The sequence below is a fragment of the Theobroma cacao genome, chromosome 2 (genome assembly GCF_053813885.1).
Source record: "Theobroma cacao isolate CCN51 chromosome 2, ASM5381388v1, whole genome shotgun sequence".
Lineage (NCBI taxonomy): Eukaryota > Viridiplantae > Streptophyta > Magnoliopsida > Malvales > Malvaceae > Theobroma > Theobroma cacao.
The window spans coordinates 1186184-1208442 of record NC_142640.1 but is presented as its reverse complement, the minus strand read 5'-3'; the positions used below and the strand labels follow the sequence as shown (position 1 = coordinate 1208442).

At 35.4% G+C, this 22259-nt stretch overlaps 3 protein-coding genes and 1 long non-coding RNA gene across 4 annotated transcripts in view; 3 read left to right on the top strand and 1 right to left on the bottom strand.

The window, feature by feature from the left end:
- The window catches only part of LOC18607161 (embryogenesis-associated protein EMB8-like), a 63441-nt gene that overhangs the window by 10898 nt on the left and 30284 nt on the right, over positions 1-22259 (bottom strand). The window contains exon 13 of the mRNA XM_088803251.1: positions 7261-7324. Coding sequence (XP_088659377.1) covers positions 7261-7324 — 64 coding nt within the window. The remainder of the gene's footprint in view (positions 1-7260; positions 7325-22259) is intronic.
- The window catches only part of LOC18607164 (uncharacterized), a 47966-nt gene that overhangs the window by 9386 nt on the left and 16321 nt on the right, over positions 1-22259 (top strand). The window lies entirely within an intron of this gene.
- Positions 639-22259, top strand: part of LOC18607162 (uncharacterized) — a 44575-nt gene continuing 22954 nt past the window's right edge. The window contains exons 1-2 of the long non-coding RNA XR_016024481.1: positions 639-667; positions 762-857. This is a non-coding gene — a long non-coding RNA (uncharacterized LOC18607162). The remainder of the gene's footprint in view (positions 668-761; positions 858-22259) is intronic.
- On the top strand, positions 3864-6427 carry LOC18607166 (uncharacterized). The gene is made up of 4 exons (XM_007041197.3): positions 3864-4149; positions 4986-5168; positions 5255-5413; positions 5779-6427. Exons 1-4 carry the CDS (start codon positions 3925-3927, stop codon positions 5944-5946), a joined length of 735 nt encoding a protein of 244 aa, XP_007041259.3. The 5' UTR covers positions 3864-3924; the 3' UTR covers positions 5947-6427.

The window sequence follows — 22259 nt, the reverse complement described above, 5'->3', positions numbered from 1 at the left end:
ATGTAAGTAACCGTTACTGTAATTGGATGTAGTAAGACTTGTTCTCAAGTAAAGGTAATATAAAAGAGGTGTACAAGAATAGGTACAAGAGAATAAGCTGTACGAGAATAGGTATAAGAGAATAAGCTGTACATGAATAAGTATACGAGAACAAGGTAAGAGGGTGAAACACTTGTACTTCAGGAAAGGGTTAAGAGGAACACCTCTTAACTACATCCATATCTGAGCCACCAAGCCAAACTCTCTGAAACATCCCAAGATGAAAGTAACCCATGAACCCTGCCACTTATTCTGAGTTACTTTCACTGTCATCCAAGTGAAGCGGTTATTCTATTCAAAGTGGCTGTTCTACTTGTATTAGTTGTTCCATATGGAGTAATACTTTACTTTTTTCTGATTATTTTGCTTTAAGTAGTACTTCACTTATTCTGCGTGAAGTAGCGCTTCACTTGTTCTGCGTGAAGTAGCTCTTCACTTGTTCTAATTATTCTACGTGAAGTAGCACTTCACTTATTCTGGTCGTTTTGTGTACAGCATTATGTTGTAACATAATTCTTTAAAGTAACAGTATTAACCAAAATCTAATATCTACAGTGACATGATTCGCTTAGCGGCCCTTGTACCGTACTACATTGATTTAATTGGGCGGTGCAAGCTCAGCTCACAGGTGGGTCAGCTGGAAGTTACTTCATGGGATCAAATACACTATGCCAATTTGGTAATGTTGCCATGATTGTGTTTTACTTTTCTTCCTATTGCAGGCTCGATCAAAAACTGAAGCAGCTAGAGTGAAGGCTGCTCAAGAGGCATACAAAGAACTTCAAAATGCTAGGCAAGAAGCCTTGCAGAAAAAGAAGGCAGGGAGGAAAAGATGTTAGAGGAGGCTGAGGCACAGGCATAGCTCAGTGTAGAAGCATACCATATCCATGTTGCTCGGCCCTTCAAAAGCTCCCATGTCACATCGATTGGCCCTTAAGAAAATCATCTCGTGGGCCACCATATTCCCCACATACTAGGTCATCTCCCATTTTAAACTACTCCTTCCCTCGGCTTTCCTATCTCCTTTCTGACTTTTACTTTCACCCGTTCGCGTGCTCTACTTTACTATAGAATACACCCACCGTTCACGTGATCTCCGTTCGTTACCCGACATTAACCCTTTTTTCTGTTCACTTTTCTGCCGACCGTATCCCACAGAGGGTCTAAATCTTGACAACTCAACTGCCACGATCTCTTCTGATACATTCAAAAACTTGGTAGTTTTTCCTCCATGGATCACATTTCATCATTGTTTGGAGCAATTATGAAGGAATGATTTTGATGTTGTTGATTATTTTTCCTTTGATTTCCATCTTGCTACTAGTTTACAATGGTGAAAGCCATTCTTAGATGGTTTGTCAGTTAGGCACTCATGGAAAATGAAAAGTTTTCAGAGAAAGTCTAATGATCTTTTAACTTGGAGTAGGGAGTCTCTAACATTATTTTGAGAAAATTGTAAAAAATAACTTTATTAATAATAATTTTAAAAATAATTATTAAAATAAATTTAATTATTTTAATCAAAATTAGTCATAAAATGATAAAAATATTATTAAAAATATTTCAAACAAATTAAATGCTCTCAATTTTTCTCTCCCGTCACTACCTGTTGTACTCCTCATTTTGCTTCGCTCTCTATTTTTCTCTCTCTTCATCCAATTCTTTTTAATTTTACCTCCATCACCATCTCTTTCTATCTCTTGTCATCTTGTCAAATAGTTATCGATCTGTAGATCAAAGAATATAACATGAAAAATAATAACATATTATTGAATTTATTAATTTACATTCACAAAACCCTTTATAGTTGATCTATAGATAAAAAAATATGGCATGGTGAGTAACAGCAAGTTCTTAGATTTAATGGTGTTCAATTTTTCAACAATTCAAGTCTAGTAGAATATACCTTAGCATGTAATAAAGTGATTCACGCCTTGGCGTGTAACATCAATATGAAGAAGGAAGCTTTGGCATATAACATCTAGTGCTGTAACTTTGGCTTTGGCATATAATATCTGGTGTTGAAATTTTGACCTTAGCATGTAACATCTGCTGCTGAAGTTTTATTGTGTAACATTTTTTGCTTGAGCTTTGGCATGTAACATCTAATGATGAAGCTTTGGCTTTAGCATGTATCATCTAGTGTTGAAACTTTGACCTTGGAGTGTAACATTTGCTACTAAAGTTTTGGTGTGTAACATCTTTTGCTGAAAACGTATGACATATACTTAGGCTTGCAGAGTCTTGTTTTTCTTTTTTGTTATTGAATATGGCATGTAACTTGCTCCTTTGAATTTTATTAAAACATAAACTCTTGGAATTAAAACTTGTAACAACTTCTTTTCAACTGTAACAATATTTTTTAAAAAATTACATGTAATAACAATCTTTTTTAAATATAGCCCATAACTTATTCTCTATCTTTGTATTTTACTGAGACATAAACTTTTAAAGTTTAACACTTTCACGATAAAGATAAAAGTCTAAAATCAAAAAGAAATTTGACATGAAAATGAATATGTATTGAAAAATTATTTAACGTCACTGGAATGAAACGGATTCGGACAAAAAGATATTATCCAAAATCTTCTAATTTGAATCACTAGATTTTTGGTTTTTTTTAATAAAAGAAAATTAAAAAAACTGATATTATAAAGAAAAGAGAGAGAAATCGAATCTATCAAAACAAAATTGAAAATCAACATATTGGAACTTAATTTTACTAATGTTAATGCACTTCTCAAGCCTCCTTATAAATAAAGTACAACTTGCCCATGAGATGGAGAATGGCAACAAAACCAATGAAACCAATGCTCATGATAAGCACAACATTTGGAGAGATCTTGAGCCTTGATCCATCATCTGTGTAAAACTGAAGTATACTCCTAACAATCCCTCCAAATGCTGCACCTCTTGTTGTTCTTCTCTTCCTCATGCGTGCAACTGCATCTGTAGTGTATGTTTGGCTTAACTTTTTTTCAGCTTATCTACTTCTTAAAAGCAAAAATCAGACCAAACATGATTTTTTGATAAGCTCTTAAAAAAAATCAACTTTTTTTTTAAAAAAGAGCTTTAAAAAAATCTCCAATGAGGAGCTTTTTCTTCTCTTCTTTTAAAAATACAAGAGAATTTTTATTTTTATTTCAAAAATATCCTCATTTGTTAAAAATAATTACAATATTACCCTCTAAAAAAATACTTTTTATGATAATTTTAACAAAAATTATAACTTATAAAAATAAATTTACCAAACATCTTTAGCTTAATTTTAAAAGTTATTATTTTTCATAAAAACTTTATAATAACTTTTAAGTTAGAAAAATGTCAGGCAAAACAGGCTCATAGCTGCACTTCCTTTTAATGAAACTGTTTCAGTTGTTATTTTTGAGTCAACTCAAATTTCAGATCATGTAATTTGAATAGAAGAGATTTCATTAAAGATAATGTTGTTTAAAAATCATTCCTCTTAACTAAAAGCAATTAAAATTAAAAAGAATTTTTTTTTAAATGATTTATTTTTTAGGGGTAAAAAAAAATCATCCCCATTATTTTTATAACAATGGGCAGGCTTTTCTTTTATGGATTTGTGGGTGTAATTAATTTAATCTTCAAGTGCACTCGCATTAAAAAAATCTGATCATCTTTATCAAATAATATTATGGACACAAGTATTCATCATTGGAAGTTATTTAACCATATGCCATGACTACATACGACATGACTGGTACAATCATGAGTTAGCATGTTTTCGTCACGTGTCAGCATGTTACTCGTTTTCTTTTTGACTTACTATATGTCCAAGAAAACGTCTCTGAAGCCTCCACCTTCTTTCGACGACTGACTCTCTTATTTTGGATTATTTCATGGTCTTTTTCTCCTATTTAAATGAAGCTGAGGAAGCGATTTTCGCAACGAATGCGAATTGAAAAAAAAAAAAAAAGGACGAAGAGTCATTTGAATGAGAATTCTGAAGTGGAGGAGAAGCACTCGTCGGAGGAAAAATGGAGTCAATCGATGAGAGTTAGTGGTGAACTCAAGCGACGGAGACGGCCGGCTCCACATTCGGGCACGAACTGGTCCGAGTTTACTGGTACGACCCACATCAGTAAGGTCCGTTGCATTTGGAAACTGCTGAAACTCATTTTTAAAATTGTTCTTTGCTTTTTTGTTTCTATTATTTTGAATTTAGTAAAGATAAAAAATTTTGTTACTGTCCTTGACGTTTGGAAATTAGTAGGAATTTGTTCAGTTTAAGGATCTCAGATCTAATTAAAAATAAAAGTATTTTTTTTTATCAATTTCAACTTTTTTGATCTTATAATTCACATTAATATAAGAAAATATTTTTTGTAATAAAAAATTTACAATTCTTTTTAAGAATTTTAAAAAATTACTATTCAATAAAAATAAAATCTCAAAAAACTAAAATAATCAAATTCTTTTTAATGCAGAAACATTTTTCAAATCTACCACTATGAAGTCACTTCGGATTCCCCAAATTCCTTCTCAAGTTCAAAAAATACTTCAGATCGACGACGCGAGAAATAAGTTTTCATCCATGTCATGATAGTGAAAGTGATTTCGTACCTTACTATTTTCAAGAAGAAATTCAGGTATTATAAAAAAATACTTTCCTATTGTTATATATATATTTATTTACATTAATTTTTTATTATATTATTATAATTATCTTTATTTGTTATTTTGTCAGATACCTTTTCTGATATTATATTTCACTTACTTCAATCATTCAAATTACATTTTTTTCAAGAAACAATATTTTTTTTATTGTAATTATAAATGGAAACAATGTTGAATTATAATTTAGTGATTTGCATGTTGATAAAGCAAATAGAGACAGTAAATTGAATCTAAACCAACAGGTTTTTACTTTAGTTATGATACCTAGTCTCTAACATCTAAATAATCAAATTCTTTTGATGTAGGGTGCTTTTCCAGAACAGCTACCGACTGCTAATGATGATGAACCAGATTTGATCCGCCTAGAAACTGTTAATTATGATGAATTAGATTTGGTCCACCAAGAAAGCCATTTGCTAGAGATTGCTAATGGTATTTTATCTGATCAAAAACAACTCCCTGACAACCAAGATGGCTGGCGTTTAAAGGTTAAACTTGAATCCAAACCAACAGTTTTAATTTAGTTATAATGTCTAGTCTTTAACATCTAAATAATCAAATTCTTTTAATGCAGAAAGTTGGTGAAGCAAATGCTGACAGCGAAAATTATCTCAGACAGACAACGCTAGAAACTGATCATGTTGAAAGAGATTTGGGCAGCCAAAATATTCAAGTGTCGAATGGTGATGAAGAAAATGGAGGCAGTAATAATCACGATGACTCGAGTTTAAAGGTCTACCTTAATCCAAATTAAGAGTTTTATTTTAGTTATAATGTTTAGTCTCTAACATCTAAATAATTAAATTATTTTTTTAAAAAGTGATTTTATTAATCTCAGCGATCCATATGTTATTTTAAGTCTCTTGTTTATTGTAATAGACTTTTCATGACACATTGACATGGTCCAAGCAATGGAAATCTGTGCACTTACAAAAAAAAAAAAAAAAACCGCACAAGAAATCATAGGTGAAGATCATGAAACTTAAACTCTTAAACTCGAAAGGCAAGAAAAGCTAAATAACTGCTTGCCCTTGAGCAAAAAGATGAGCATAGCAGTATTATAAAACAATGTCTAATAATCAAATTGTTTTAATGCAGGATGTTTTAACATGGGTTTTCCCTATCACCAACTTTACCCTGGAACTCCCTTCAGCGGTTTTCGATCAGCTTTCCTCCAAAGATCACCCTCATTACGCGCTTATTATGATGTTAATTTCGTTCATAGCATTGATGGCTTGCATCGCTGAGCTTTTTTACAAAGGTTAAAAGGAAAGAGTTACTTGGCAGCGGAGAGGCAGAGTACCTTGGTTTTATTGTCCACAAACCGGCAAGCCTTTTTGTAGCCTCTGGGATATCATCGGATTTGCTTATGCTTTCCTTCAGTGTGTTGTTACAGCCATCAATTATTCTTTTATTTCTCGACATCTTAACGGCCCTATCAAAACATCTGCTTTGCCAACCCTCTTTGCTTGCGGTTTGTTGTGATCTAAATATTTCGAGAAGCCAGGCGGGAACAGAGGAGGGAAGCCGGATGGGGGCAGTGCCGCTGACTTTGTTCAAGTTCGTGTAGTGCCGTAGCTTACCACGATCACAGTCAGGATTTTGTCCTTAAATTTTGTTTTTTTTTTTTTGAAAAGCTGGAAAATTTTTGTTGTATTATCTTGTAAATTGTTCTCACATGCTTTCAGCATATGCCCATTGTGCTTCCCTTATACTTTCAATGACTACAACGAAAGTTTGACTGTCATTCCATCCTCTTAGAGAGAAAGCAAGATTGAATTCTACATGAAGAATAAGATAGAATTGATAGAAAGGGAAATTATTTTCTGATACAACAATGGATGAATCATTACTGATTTCCTCCAAAATTTACACTATGCATGCTTCTTCATCAAGATGCAGTTAGCATCTTTATTATCCCTCGAAAGGGACTAATAATCATGATTGAGTAGAATTCTGTGCAATAAAAGTAACTCTATTTTCTAAATAATGTAGCCTGTACAAAAGTTTGGAACCTTCTCTTGAGAACTGAGATAAGAACAGAACCGATAAACGGCCAAGTTGTTATAATGGCAATGTATGCCAGCAACCAGATTGATCGCCTACTCCGGCGAGAAAGCTGATCAACACGTCTTTGGACAGGGACAATCAAATCCTTGACATTTTGTTCTGCTTGCTTCATGATGTGCTTGTTAGAGTATATTTGGTCTGCCAAGTCTGGATTTGTTCCTTTATCTGAAATTGTGTCTTCTTCTTTCTTACTGTGAACCATATGCTCATTCGACATGTCCGCTCGTACAATATCTCTCGGTTCATTGCCTGCTGCGGTCACCATTCCATCTCCCATGACATTTAACTAAGGCCCCTGATCTATTGAAGATTGCAGTGGCTTGGGCAAGGTAGAACCTTGCATCTGCAGCAAAACATTGAAGTCAAGAGAATTTTAATTCTTAAAACTCTTGCCTTTGGAGAAATGACTAATTTGCTTTATCACAATATGGAAGTTAAGATATAACCGTGTTAGTTCAGTTTAAGTATAACAACTGTTTCCTACAAAATAAAACTACTGAAACTTTTTACCTTCTGCCTTCTAAATGGGCTAGTGCGTAGAACACCAAAGAACTCATCAACAGCTCTTACCCACCTGCAATTTCATGAATATAAAACTATGCAATTCAAACACAAATGAACTTTAAATTACAACTTGCTAAGTAATCAGGCACCGTTACTAGTATCTAAAGAATAAAAATGAAAAATATATGCAATGCAAGTATTTATGTTCATAACATGTCTTATGAGATGCTCAATCATGGAGAGCACTTGTTGATTTTCACTAACAACGCCACCAATTGTAGTGATCTTTTTTAGCTGATTCTTGTGTAATCATTAACTGGGGAGTTCCAGTCTAAAGTAGAAACTTGAATATGAGTTTTCTCCAGCAGGTAAAGATGTGTGTCTGTGAAAAAAAAAGTACCATAAGCTAGATGCTGATATCCCTTCATAGAAAGCCAGATATCCACCATGTGGCGTAGTGGCTAGGATTATATTTTCATTGGCCCTAGAAAAAACCAAATGGAAGGTTAGCTTTTAAAGAAGGACATAAAGTATAACGTTATTACTTGTCAGACCCGGATGGAATATCAGTGGCTTCAGTTTAATGATTGACACTGGTAAAATATTATGATATTATCACTCAAATGGAGAAAATTATCAAGCATATGGCAACACCAGCAGGGAATACTACCAATATATTAAGACACATTTTAGTGTTAGCAGTTTAGCTTTTTGTTAATGTCAGAATAAATATACTCTGCCCATAACCCCACCTAGCTGTGACTGCTGTGTTAATTGTATAAAAAGAGAGATGCAATGTAAGCAATACATAAAAGAGCTCATACAACCAAATAGGTCATGCTTAACTAAGAATGATATTCTAGTGGAACTTCAAATTTAATACATATAGTTACTGCTTGAACGCCTATAATTTTTTTTTACAGTCTGGAACATAAGAGGGCCTTTGTTCGTATTTGGAAATATAAGAAGGAATTGAAATAATGATTTTTTACCTCAAATTTTCCAAGAACTCGAGTAGCATGGTTGTCAAAGTCCCGAACTGAATTTGACTGTGAAAACACAAGCAGAAAAGAATTAGGGGATTTTTCATTAGGAAAAAGAAGGAAATTTAACAATTTCATTCAAACACTGCCAGGACTAAAGAAGGATGAAGAAAAAAATGTGAGATGACGCATCGCTGGATTTGGTGCAAGAGTTTATTGCAATTGAGGATCTAGTACGTCTATAACTTTCAGTTTCTAAACCCAACTCTCTGTGCCAAAGAAGGTGGCAATTTCACTCTTAACTTATTTTATTATCCCTCTAAAATGCTTCAGCTACACGATCAGCCTGGTTGCTTTTCATTTCAGACCAAGAAACATTTGAGTACCTTTTTAATGCCTTCCCAATCTGCCAGACGAGACATGATAGACTGACGCCATGAAATCGAAAATTATTATATAATTCTTTTTCTTTTGAAAAGCGTAATGATATTCATCTGTCATCATTAAATGCCACAACAACAAGACAAAGCTAACCAAATTTTATTAAGAGGTCAAATACAGTTGAATAAAAATTAAAAATTTTTAAAAATTAATATATTAAATTTGATTAATAATAAAAATATTAATAATAGAAATATGAAATTAAATATAAAATTATATTTTGTAAAATATAAATAGTTAAAAATAATATATAAAATTAATAGTTTTTTTTATATAATTAGAATTATTTAAATATTATAGATTCAAGATAATTTCATTTCAATTAAATATAAAACGTAAAACATATAAAAAAATATACTCAAGTTAATTTTTTCTTATATAATCAGGATTAATAAAAAAATGATACATTAATAAAATTTTAAATAACAATGTAACATTACAATTTATATTTGAGAATTATATAATAATTTATTAATTTTTAAATATTAAAATCATATAAAATAAAATTTATGTAATATAAAAAAGAAGAATATAATAAGTAGAAGGTAGATACCACATATTATATAACAAAAAATATATATTGTTAATAGTTTGTAGAAATTTAAAAAAAATTATAAAAACTTATAACATATGAATAAATAAAATAGAAATAAATAAAATAAATAATAATAATAATAATAATTGAGAAAAAAATTAAAATTGAGTGAGATATGTGAAATTATTTTATTATTTTATTATTTATATTAATTATTAAATAATTTTTTTTTGAAAAGGTTATTAATAAAATATATTAAAAAAATTTAAAAATTTTTTTATATTATGAAAATAATTTTAAAAGTTTTGGGGGGCTAGCCCCCCCCCCCCGCCCCCCATCACATAAGGAGGCTCCGCCCCTGCCTATATACTAAAAATTTTAAACATGATCAAATTACTGATACCTTTTTATTATATTATTTTAATAATATTCGATTGATGATATTATCATCACCTTACAAACAATAAGATCAACATAAAATACCATACTGCACACCTTCCTCATTAATACTACTCATAATATTTTCATTACAAATTTTTATTATTTAAAATTTTATTTTTAATTTATTTTTCCTTTATTATTAATTATGTCATTCATGTTTATACTTATTGCTCACACTGTCCAGTCGCTTTCAAGTCCATCTCCATTACTTTGACCTTTTGACCTCAATTGTACCTTCACTAGTAAGTTACATTTTTCTGTTGTGAAGCAATATATTATCACTTAATAGCTACAAAGATATTGTCACATCCAGGAAAATGCTTCTTTGCTGCGTAAATTTGACATTTTTATGCAGAACTGATTAAAGATTCAGTTTTCCAATTGAATATGAAGATTCTTGATTAATCCATTGGTGATGGGCATGCTATTAATTTAGATTTGACCCTTGGCTCCACCAATATACTTAATTAAGATTCATCGATTAAATATATTTGTTCCAGTTTAAAAGTAGAGCAAGACAAACAACAGAAGAAAGCGCATGTCCAGTTTCGAATAAGGATGATAAATCTGTTCTGCCATAAGGCCCGGCTGCTAAGGAGAACATCAGAATCTTGTTCTTTTCTATTTTTGCTTTGCCTCCAATGATGAGTATAACTACGTACTCGCTGTGGAGTGGATCCCCCAGCAGCTGTGAGCGTGCCTTCGTTTTGTCCAAAGAGATAAAAAAGGGAGATCAGCTAACCGAAAAGAGAAGGCCGCAGGTTGCATTGAATGGGTTTGTGAAGACCATTTAATTGGCAGACTAATGAGTGGAAATGGGCTTCAGCAAATAAAGGCCATTATGGATTTCGAAAAAGGCCTAGATCTGGGGAATATAGTGGCCCATGAGGTTTTTTTAAGGGCCAATCGATGTGCCACGGATGGTGGAGCTTTTGAAGAGCCGAGCAACATGGATGTGGTGTGCTTCGACGCTAAGCTATGCCTCAGCCTCCTCTAACCTCTTTTCCTCTCTGCAAGGCTTCATGCCTAGCATTTTGAAGTTCTTTGTATGCCTATCTACATCTTAATTAAATAAAATAATAATATAAATTAAAAAAAATTAAAATTAAGTCAAGCATATGAAATTATTTTATAATTAATTTTTTATTAATTATTAAATAAAAAATTATTTTAGAGAGACCATTAAGAAACTTTATAAAAAAATTAAAAAAATTTATTTAATATGTAAAAAAATTTTAAAAGTTTGGGGGGCCATGGCCCCTCATGCCATAAGGAGGTTCCACGCTTGATTATTAGACCTGTCAAAATGGGCTTGGCCCATTGGGTCGGTCCATTTTTATTAAATATAGGGTAGGTGGGTTGAAAAAAATTTTGGCCCATATTTAAACCAAGCCTAAATGGGCTAGCCTGGTTGCTTAGGGGGCTGACCCGGATTGGGGTGGGCCAGCCCGATGGGCCACAAAAAAAAAACCTACGGGTTATGGGTAAAGTGACTAATCCTTCTAGTACCCCTCTTGATCCTGAGCTTGGCTATTGCAGTACGTAACTTGACTAAGAAAGAGTAGCTTATTACTACACACTTTCTTACCTGTTTTGAGGGGTGAATTGGTGGTTTCATCAGTTAGTTGAGAAGAACAGTCATATTTTTTGTTTCATTTCCCTTTAACGTTTGTGTGTGTGTCTTAAAACCGAGTAGTGGTTCGTAATATGGTCCATTGTCGAAGACAATACTATATTGAGCATCTTTGAGAACCCATTTATGTCAGCCAGGAGACAAGAAGATGTTTAATTTTCTAGGAATTTATGAGCAGGAGCATGTGTTTTTTTCCCCTTTGTGTACACCTACAGTTTTTGTTCTTCAGCTGGAAATCAATTACTGTATATCTCCCTCCCTCTTCAAAATATTTATGATGATCTAACACACGAGTTGTACCATTTTATGGGCTGTTAAAGAGCATTTTCGCCTTGTGATAATGGTGGAGGTGCATCCCAATGCATTACAAGATTAATAAAAAGTAAAAAAAAATTAAAAAATATGGGTTGGCCTAGCCAGGCCCATGGGCTAGGAAGGGCTGGGCTGGCCCAGCTATGAATTTACCAACCCATATAAAATATGGACTGGCCCGACCCAACCTATATTTTTCAACCCGCAAGGGCTGGGTCGAGCTAGCCCATATTGACAGGTCTACTGATTATAAGAACACATAGATCTAGATGTTCACCAAACTCTCTTGGACCAAGTATGCTAATCTTATCATAGTATAATTGGAATATGTTATCATAGTTTAATAAAAAGTAAAGACAGAAAAAAAGGGATTTTTGGGTTTTTGAGATTTGTTTTTGTTGAGTTTCAATTTTGCTTTGATCTAAGAAAATCTAAGCTTTTCTTTGAAAAAAATCCAATTGAAAGCAAAAAAAAGGTTGAAACCAAAAAAATATAGAATGAAAGAGAGAGAGCTTTTTTGTTTAAGTTTCTCTAAACCCATTAAGCTAAGCTTTTAGTTTTAGGTTAGTAAGATTTTTCCTTTATGTTTTATGTTTGTTTACCTTTTTTATTAGTAATCAACCAATTTGAATATTAATTGTAAAAATAACTTACTAATAAGTTGTTAGGATAGTTTTGAATTGTAGTATGATTAAGATTGTTTAATTCTAATTAAACTAGTATACCTTGTTAAGATAGTATTTAAATCTAGTTAGACTAGAACAACATATCCTAATTATATTAGGATAAAATTATTGTATTTAGCACTATAAAAGGATTCCATGGGGTTGAAAATAGTCATCACCTAAATTTAGAGAGAGTGATTTAGGTATACGTAGGATAGGGGTTGTGAGTTTGAGACTGTTCTTATAATCTCCTGAGTTTTCTTTTAGTGAATCTTTCTCTGTTGCTGTGCTCATGGACATAGGTAATCAAAAGACCAAACCACGTAAATTCTTATATTTTTGTGGGTGTGCTTGATATCTGTCTTTCTTTATTCTATTAATTGGGTAAGATTTTAGGCAACTGTTTAGAGATAATTCTGCAATTTTCATAACAAACTAGTATCAGAGCTTCAAGGTTTTCAATCAATCTGAATCTCACTATGGTAACTTCGTCGACTAAGTACAAGATTGAAAAGTTTAATGAAAGAAACAATTTCAGCTTGTGGCATGTTAAGATATGTGCATTGTTAGTGCAATAAGGATTGTTGAAGCCATTGAAGGGAAAAGACAGTCTTCTCTTGAATTTACATGATGGTGAGAAAAATGCCCTTATGAAAAAAGCACATAGTGCTATTCTCCTAGCTTTGTCTGATGAGGTGTTAAGAGAAGTCACGGATAAAGAATCTACTGTTGCAGTGTGGCTTAAACTTGAGAGTATTTATGTGACCAAATCCCTGACAAATCAACTTTACATGAAACAACCGTTGTATACTCTCAAGATGAGTGAAGGTATGTTCGTTAATACCCACATTGATGAGTTTAATAAAGTTATTCTTGATTTAAAGATTATTAATGCTAAAATTGAGGATGAAGACTTAGCTCTAATTTTTCTATGTTCTTTGCCTCCATTGTATGAAAACTTCGTGGATACTATGTAATATAGCCGAGACACTCATTTTCGAGGATATAAGGGCATCTTTAAATTTCAATGAATTGAAGAAGAAAGTTGGATGTATCCGGAATGAAAATCAAGCAGAAGGCCTGATTGTGAATAAAGGAAAAGATAGGGAGAAGGTTATAGACAGAAAAGATAAATCTAAAACAAAAAGGAAAACTTGCTGAAATTGTGGTAAAAAAGGGTACTTCCGTTAAGATTGTATCAAATTCAAATATGATGAAAAGATCAATAAATTTGAAAGTAGTGTAAACGTGGTTGGAAATGACTTTGATACTTTTGAAGAAGTTGATAATGTTTTTGCAATAACCAACAATAACCCAATGGATACATGGATCTTGGATTCAGCTTGCTGCTTTCATATATGTCCTAAGCGTGATTGGTTTACAACTTATCAATCTATTGATATGGCCATTGTATAATTAGGAAATGATTTCTCTCTCTTAATTACTGAGATTGACACAATTTGAATCAAGATGTTTGATTGTATGGTAAGGACACTTGAGATGAAACATGTCCCTGACATTAAAAAGAATTTGATATCTTTGAGTTTGTTTGATAAAAAAGGCTATAAATATAGAGCCAATATGGTGTCTAGAATGTATCTAAAGGAGCCTTAACTATCATGAAAGGCAAGTTATCCGGTGACCTTTATCATCCGGTAGGAAACACGGTCATTGAAACTATTTTCATGGTCTCATCCAATAATCCTAAAGATGATCTAACATGTTTATGGCAAATGAGATTGGGTCATATGAACACGAGAGGGATTAAAAAACTGAGGAAGCGTAGTTTGTTGTATAGTTAAAAGACTGGGAAGCTAGATTTTTGTGAGTAACATATAACGAAATTTAACACTACAACTCATCGAACCAAGAGTGCAGTAAACTACATCCATTTAGATTTTTGGAGTACTTCACTGGTGGCATCAAAAAATAGATCATTATACATATGAATTGTTATTGATGTTTTTTCAAGAAAGATGTGAACGTATTTTCTGAAGGCTATGAGTGAAGTGTTGACCACCTTTTTGTATTGGAAGGCATTGATCGAGAAGCAAACTAAGAAAAGAATCGATAATTTTCAAACAAACAAAGGTTTGAAATTTTACAAAGGTGAGTTTGGTCTGTTCTGCAAGAATGAGGACATCGTTAGACATCGCACTGTCGTCATAACATCACATCAAAATGATGTTGCATAATGGATAAAGAAAACACTTCTAGAGAAAGCAAAATACATGTTCTCTAATGTTGGTCTAACTAAAGTATTCTAGATAGAAGCTATCAACATGGCTTGCTACTTGGTAAATTGATCTCCATCAACTACAATTGAATTTAAAACTCTCGATGAAGTTTGGTCTGGTAAGCCTGTTGATTACTTTATATTAAAAGTATTTGATTGTCCTGTTCATGCTCTTGTGAGTGATGGTAAACTTGAGTTAAGGGTGACAGAGTGCATATTCTTAGGTTATGCATATGGGGTGAAAGGTTATCGATGTGGTGTATTGATTGTATGTTCCCCAAGTTTATGGTGAGTGGGGATGTTACCTTTAACAAGTCTACATTACTTCATGGGATAAAGTCTAGAATTGCAAATACATCATACCAATGTAGACACACAAATTAAAAAATAAAAGAAATATAAATAAATATAAATAAAATAAATAAATAAAATAAAAAAAAAATCGGGATGGCTGGGCGTACCTGTTGTGAGATAGGACAAGCCTAGATTAAGTCTAGAAATTTTAATTTTGTTCAAATCGAACCTGTTGTGAGATAGGTCGAGCCAAGATTAAGTCTAAGAATTTTAATTGAATTTGTCCTAACATGGGTCAAGCCCAGATCAAGTCTAGAAATTTTGTTTTTGTTTAAAATCGAACTTATTTTGAGATAAGTCGATTCTAGATCGATTTGATTAAACCAACTGGCTTCGAGATAAGCCAAATGTGGTGTCTACGTCTTTGCACTATCCTTGATTCTCAAGAATGTGCAAAGAGGGGCAACTGTAGACACACAAATTAAAAAATAAAAGAAATATAAATAAATATAAATAAATATAAATAAAATAAAATAAAATAAATAAAAAAATAAAAAAAAATCGGGATGGCTGGGCGTACGCCCAGCCATCCCGTCGCCGTCCCATCCCCCACCCACTACGCGGGATGGGGGGTTCTGGCCACCAACTCCAGGGGTGCCAGAACCCCCTCGCCGGGTTGTCCAAAAAATTGGACAACCCGGCTATTTAAAACCCTGCACAAAAAAGAAACAAAGGACAACAGTTAGCCACAAAAAAGGGGAGAGAAAGAACAAAAAGAAAAACAAGGAGAAAAGGGGAGATCCGGGAGAAAAGGGAGAGGCCGACGGAAGGGGAGATCCGAGCGAAGAGAGAGAAAGATCGACGGAAGGTTCAGATCTGAGCGAAGAAAGAGAGAGATCTGCCGGCAAGTAGGGAGAAGAGAGAGGGAGGTCGGCGAGAAGAGAGGGGAAGACGCCGGCGCCGGCGAAGAGAGAAGAAAGAAGAGTTTTAGAGAGAAGGGAGAGGAAACGCTAGAGAGAGAAACTGAAAGGCTGAAAATGAGAGGAAAAGACGGAAGCGGGGTTTATATACACGAGTCCAAGGCCTAAAACGGCGTCGTTTCGGCAGAGGGAAGAATTCAAAGGGTCGACCCCAAAACGACGTCGTTTGAGGGAGTCCCCAGAGCCCCAAAACGGTGCGTTTAGGAGAGGGCCAAGCGGACCAAGGAAGCGGGCCAGGCAGACCTCCACGCGGCCCAGACAACTTGGGCCATCCTTCCGGCCCAAGCAAGGTGAGGCCTAACCCATTTTTTTTGTAGATTTGGGCTCATTTAGTTTATTTTATTTATTTGTTTAGTTTTAATAAAGATATGTAAATAATAAAAAATATTAATATTATAAAAATATTAGAAGGCTTGCAAAAATAAAATAAATAATAATAATAGTAATTTATGATGCAAATATACATATTATATTATATTTTTAGATAAAAAAATAAAAAAATAAAAAATAAAAAAATATATAAAATAAAATAAAAAATAGTGATAATCATAAAAATAAAAATAAATAAATAAATATAATAAATAATATAATTGGAATAAATATTTGAGTATTACCACCAAAAAGGGGGCAAAGAGTTGCCTCTTTCCGGTGGATATTTTCGGGTACGAAGTCAGGGACGGATTTTCACCGAAGCGTCGGGATAAATCCGAACTCTAAATTTCAAAACCCATTAAGCCAAATAGTCATTATTAAAAAATAATATATGTAGAAAGATTTTGTTAATTCAAATAAATATTACTAAACAAAGTTAAATTAATCATTTAAAAGTTAATTAATTAATTATTTAGATAAGTTTTGAAAACAAGTAAAAATTGACCAACAACAAACATGGATTTAAATAACCAAAAAATAAAGTATATATAAAAATAATAAATAAATAATAATAAATAATAAATAATAAATAAATAACCAAATTTTTTTTAAACAATCAATAAACGCGTGCATATAGATACCATCATTTTACACTGTCATTGCATGCCACTCATATTTTGCAAATGGCGCGGGAATCCCGATGATGGGATTTCCCCGAGGAGCTTGTAGAGACAAGTTCTTCCGGGGATATCTCTAGGTGAGGAAGATTTCGAGACTTCACCAAAGCGTTGGGATAGTCTTCGAATAATTTTCCAATAAAAGATTACCGACTCCATCATTTAAAATAAACAAGTCACGACATCATTCTACGCTTGCATCATATGCATACGTAAGACCAAGTGAAAAACTCAGTCTGACAACTCAATAAAAATTTAATTAATAAAAGAGGGATTAAACTAAGAAAAGGCTATATTAAGATAACTTAAGATTAAATGGTACCGTTCGTAGAACGGGCGTCACGGAGGTGCTAACCCTTCTCCGTGCGTAACCGCGCTCCCGAACCCATCTTTAAAAAACGTGGACCAGTTCTCGTTCTTTCGACGGACCTAAAATTAATTTAGGACTTCGTCGATTAAGAACCGGGTTAATAGGTGACCAATCACACCTAGATAAAAAAGATTGGTGGTGACTCCCACACCTTGCGATTTTAATTTTCGCCCCGCGTCTGGCGGACGGGTTCCCGGACCCGCACGTCGCGACAGATGGCGACTCCACTGGGGACATGAGAGTCAAGCCATTAATTAATCATAAGTTATCTTAAGCCTTAAATAATTTGTTGTTTTCCCTAGCATTAATTTTGCATATTTTTGTTTAGTGCATCTATTTATTTGTTTGCTATTATTACTTCACTATTTTAATAATTGCGAGAAATTTAGGATAAGGGGAATGTGAAATTATTGATCCAAGGTCGGTATATTCCTTCTCACACACTACACATCTTGCATTCATGCATAAGCCTTCCACCCGGGCTTTATCCTTAATTAGGAGAGAGTTAAGTAGCTACGCTCTCGTGAGGTGATAACCTCCGCATGGGCTAGTGAAGACTCCCACTCAAATCGAACCTAGTCCGTTTGAAGCCTGTAATGGGTGAGGACCGGGGTGCCTTACTAGTCCGTGTGGACGACAGTGAGGAGCGATTTGGGAACCTTTAGCTCCATTTTCAACCCAAACTCAGCATGTAGAATACCGAGAGTCGCCTTTGCTTAGGTAGAGCTTCACCCGTGAGAATATACCTTTTGACTAGGTACACATGAAGGAATTTTCATAATCCCCTTGTTCTAAATTCTTCTTCGCGAATAATAAAGGTATCAGGTTACTAGTTACTTTCATTCATCTTTTGGAATTTTTGTTTGTAGTGCTAACTTGAATTTTTTGTCATATGCATATTTGCATCATAATAGGAAAAGTATTTGTCACCTGACAACCATTAACAGAGTAGATCCAATTGCATACATGGAGTCGTCATGGCCATCCTCCAGTTACGATGGAATTTATCAAGTGACTCAGCATATGGCGAGTACCCAACAAAGTGAAGGAGATTGCTTGTCAAAGGATCACTTCTCATCACTACCTGATAGGGTCCACCTTGATCTCAAACAGAACGACTTCACCGATTTGCTCAACATATGGGATAAGTGGGGGGCTACCACTCGGGCAAATTTTGATAGGAAATATGGTCACATTGCTCGACTCCTTAAGGTCCAAGTAGATGAACAGTTGTTGAAGGCCATTGTGCAATTTTGGGATCCGTCGTATAGATGCTTCGTGTTCAATAAGGTGGATATGGTCCCCACGATCGAAGAATACTCGGCTCTCCTGCAAATCGATCTCGATAATCCGGACAAGATATATTGGAGAGGGCAGAAGACCGGACACAGGCGAAAGTTAGCCAAGATGATGGGTATTACTTCGGCGGAAGTTGATCAGAACCTAAGGAAAAAAGGGGACAATGAATGTATCCCGTGGAGTTTTCTACGTGGTTATATCATGAAGCAACGGGACACCGAGCAAGGACAGCTTGTGATGGCCTTGGCAATTTATGGGCTAGTGATCTTCCCCAAAGTTTTGGGACATATAGAAGTCGGAATTATAGACTTCTTCGAGCAAGTCGTCAACAAGGCCAATCCTTCGCCTTCTATTCTAGCGGAAACTCTCAGATCACTGAATTACTGTCGAAGAAAAGGTGAGGGACGATTTGTGGGATGCGCACAGCTTCTTTCCATCTGGATAGTAAGTCACTTTGAATGCAAGGTCGATAAGTTCAGAAAGCCATTTCATCCGCAAACCGCCCCTATCAGAGAATTTTGTGAGAGTGAATGGCCAGAAAATAGGACTAAGGAGCAATGGATCTCTAGATTTCGGGAACTCATGAGTGTGGAAGTGACATGGAGAGCTCCGTGGATGCCGCATCACCCGGTCTTGTACAAATGTGGAAACGAACCTTGGGTACCGTTAATGGGGCCATGGGGAGCCATCAGTTACGCCCCAATTATGGTGAGAAGACAATTTGGGTCAGAACAGTTTGTACCGATGACACACCGACTTAATACTTTAGAGTTTGCTTATGGAGAGCCAGGTTTTCTGAAAAGGATCGAGGAAATTGCGCAAGCTTGGAAGAAAACTAGCCGAGTTGATCAAGGGAGGTACACCGATGAAGTGACTACCGGATATCAGATATGGCATGACCAACGAGTTAAGGATGTGGTATATCCGAAAGAAGATGCACTACGTGGCCCAGTTGATCCAGAACCACGAGACGCTTTGCTCGAAAGTGAGTTGGCTCGAAAGAAGTCCGAAGCTGAAAATGCCAATTGGAAGCAACGGTATGAAGACCTCCAAAAAGAGTGTGAGAAAATGAAAAGAGAAGTAAGTGAGCAAAGAAAGAAAGTTCGAAAAATGGAAGGGAAGTATGAGAACCTGAATGATAAGTTTTCTGCCACAACCAGTGAACTTCAAAGGGAAATACAGGTGAGAGAAAATCAGGGCAATGAACTTCAAACGCACAATGATGGGTTAAGAAGACAAGTACGATTCCAACAAGAGTCCATCCAATTACTAAGACAGGAGTATGAAGAGCTCGAAGGGGTCATGACGACTTATCAACAGGAATATGAGCGCCTCAAGCAACAGAGCACCAGAATCCAAGAATGGGGTGAATCTTACAGACAAGCTTATACAGAGAAGTACAACCAGATGGATTACTTGGTTTGGCAAATGAGGGAGGTGGCTTACAAGGCGAGAAGCATGGCTTGGAAGACGGACATATTAAGAAGTCAGATCTTTCCAGTTGGAAAACAAGAGCAACAGTTGATCAAGTATTTAGATGAGGTGTATAGCCATTATAATAAGATTGGCGAATATTTCTAGATGGCCTTTGAGTTGTAATCTAAGACATATCTTATGCAATGGATGACTTTTGTTGTTGGGTGTCATGTGATGAATACTTTTAGTACATAATCATTCATACATGCATAAATCATCATTTTATGGCAATAAATATTTCCATTTAAAAATAAAAATAATGGGTTCATTCATGCATCAAATACGCATCTAATTCATGTTTATGATCAATAATAAGGTTCCAAAATAGCTCGACCACCTAAGCCAAGTGATCAACGTGTTCATAATACGCGTCAACGAGCAAGGATCATGGAAGAAGAACAAAGAGAGCGAATGGACAGAATGGAAAGAGCTCAGGAAGAAATGAGAGAACAGTTAGCAAAGATGATGGAATTAATGATGAGTCTTAGTAAAGGAAAAAGAGCGATCGAAGAGCCAGCTCCGTCAGAAAACCCACCAGCACAAGACAGTGGAAACCAAAGGGAAGATCCACCCTATCCCCTAGGGTTCACTCCACCACATGCTCAAACCTCTCAAAGGGTCCACCCTCAAGTGATCCCACCAGTCTATTACAATGCACCACCCCCGCTAGGCCATCAACCGATTCAGGGGCAATTTGGGCCATATTCTGGGATAAATCCTGCTGAACCAATAAATGTTTCAGACTTAGACGATCCAAAAGAGCAAGAGAAACTGAGAAAGGACTCGTCACAAACGGGGGAAAATGAGAAAGATCAGAAGAAGTACGATCTGTTGGAAGAGCGTCTGCGTGCTATCGAGGGAGTTGATAGGTTTGGTACCATGGACGCAACCGAGCTATGCTTAGTGCCGGATGTATTGATCCCTACCAAGTTCAAGGTTCCGGAATTTGAAAAATACGACGGAACAAAATGTCCCATGGCACATATTACTATGTATTGTCGGAAGATGGCGGCACAGTCTCACGATGATAAGTTACTGATCCATTTTTTCCAAGACAGCTTAACCCGGTCAGCTGCTCGGTGGTACGTACAGCTAGATCGAAACCGTATCAAGACTTGGAAAGACTTAGCAAGAGCCTTCATAGCCCAATACAAGCATGTGGCTGAATTAGCCCCTGATCGTTTGTCATTACAAACCATGGAGAAGAAGCAAAGCGAGAACTTCAAGGAATATGCCCAAAGGTGGAGAGATACAGCAGCGCAAGTTCAGCCACCTCTCACTGATAAGGAGATGACTGTTTTGTTCATAAATACCCTCCGAGCTCCATTCTATGAGCGCTTGATCGGCAATGCCACGAAAAACTTTGCAGATCTGGTCTTATCGGGAGAAATAATAGAAGGAGCTATCAAAAGCGGAAAAATTGAAGGGCATGAAGTTGCCAGCTCAAAGAAAGGGAGTACGCCCAAGAAGAAAGAAGGGGATGTGCAAGCAGTTGCTCACGACAGCCAACAAGCCCACAACTTTAACCCATATTACCCGTACCCTCCACACCAACCCTTCTATCCGCACATAGGCAATGTCACACAAAACCCATATGTGTACCAACCCGTCCCGCAACCAACATTTCAAACCAATGTTCTTCCACAAACTCCACCACCAAGGCCGATAGCTTCAACCAATAATCCGAGCCATGGTCAAAGAGGACCTAGAACTACCCCAGAAAGACCAAAATTTGATCCTATTCCAATCCCTTACACCACATTACTGCCACAACTCATAGAAAATCGACTCCTTGCTCGAACCCCTTTAGAACCACTCAGACCACCTTTCCCGAAATGGTATGATCCGAATGCGCATTGTGATTACCATTTTGGAATTCAAGGGCACTCCACCGAGAATTGCACTGCTTTAAAACACAAGGTCCAAGCGCTCATTAAGGCAGGGCTTTTAAATTTTGCCAAAAAAGACAGCTCGAGTGTTGATGGGAACCCGTTACCTAATCATGGAAGACCGACTGTGAATGCCATACATGAAGGGATGATTCGAAGGGTGAAAAAGGGTATTGATGAGATTCAAACGCCGATGGATAAAGTGTTTGAGGCGTTGTCCAAGATAAATGTCATCACTCCAGAACCCATCGACACAAAGGAATTGGGGCATGATCTCGCTTATTCTTGCAAATTTCATATGGGGGCAATTGGGCATTCCATTCAAAATTGTGATGGCTTTCGCCGTAAGTTGCAAGAATTGATGGACTCATCGGTAATTGAGTTTTATGAAGGAGCTGAAGA

Coding starts and splice junctions, on each gene's coding strand:
- LOC18607166 (XM_007041197.3), top strand. CDS start 3,925: ATGAAGCTGAGGAAGCGATTTTCGCAACGAATGCGAATTGAAAAAAAA. Junction 4,150..4,985: donor GTACGACCCACATCAGTAAG/GTCCGTTGCATT, acceptor CTTTTGATGTAG/GGTGCTTTTCCAGAACAGCT. Junction 5,169..5,254: donor AAGATGGCTGGCGTTTAAAG/GTTAAACTTGAA, acceptor CTTTTAATGCAG/AAAGTTGGTGAAGCAAATGC.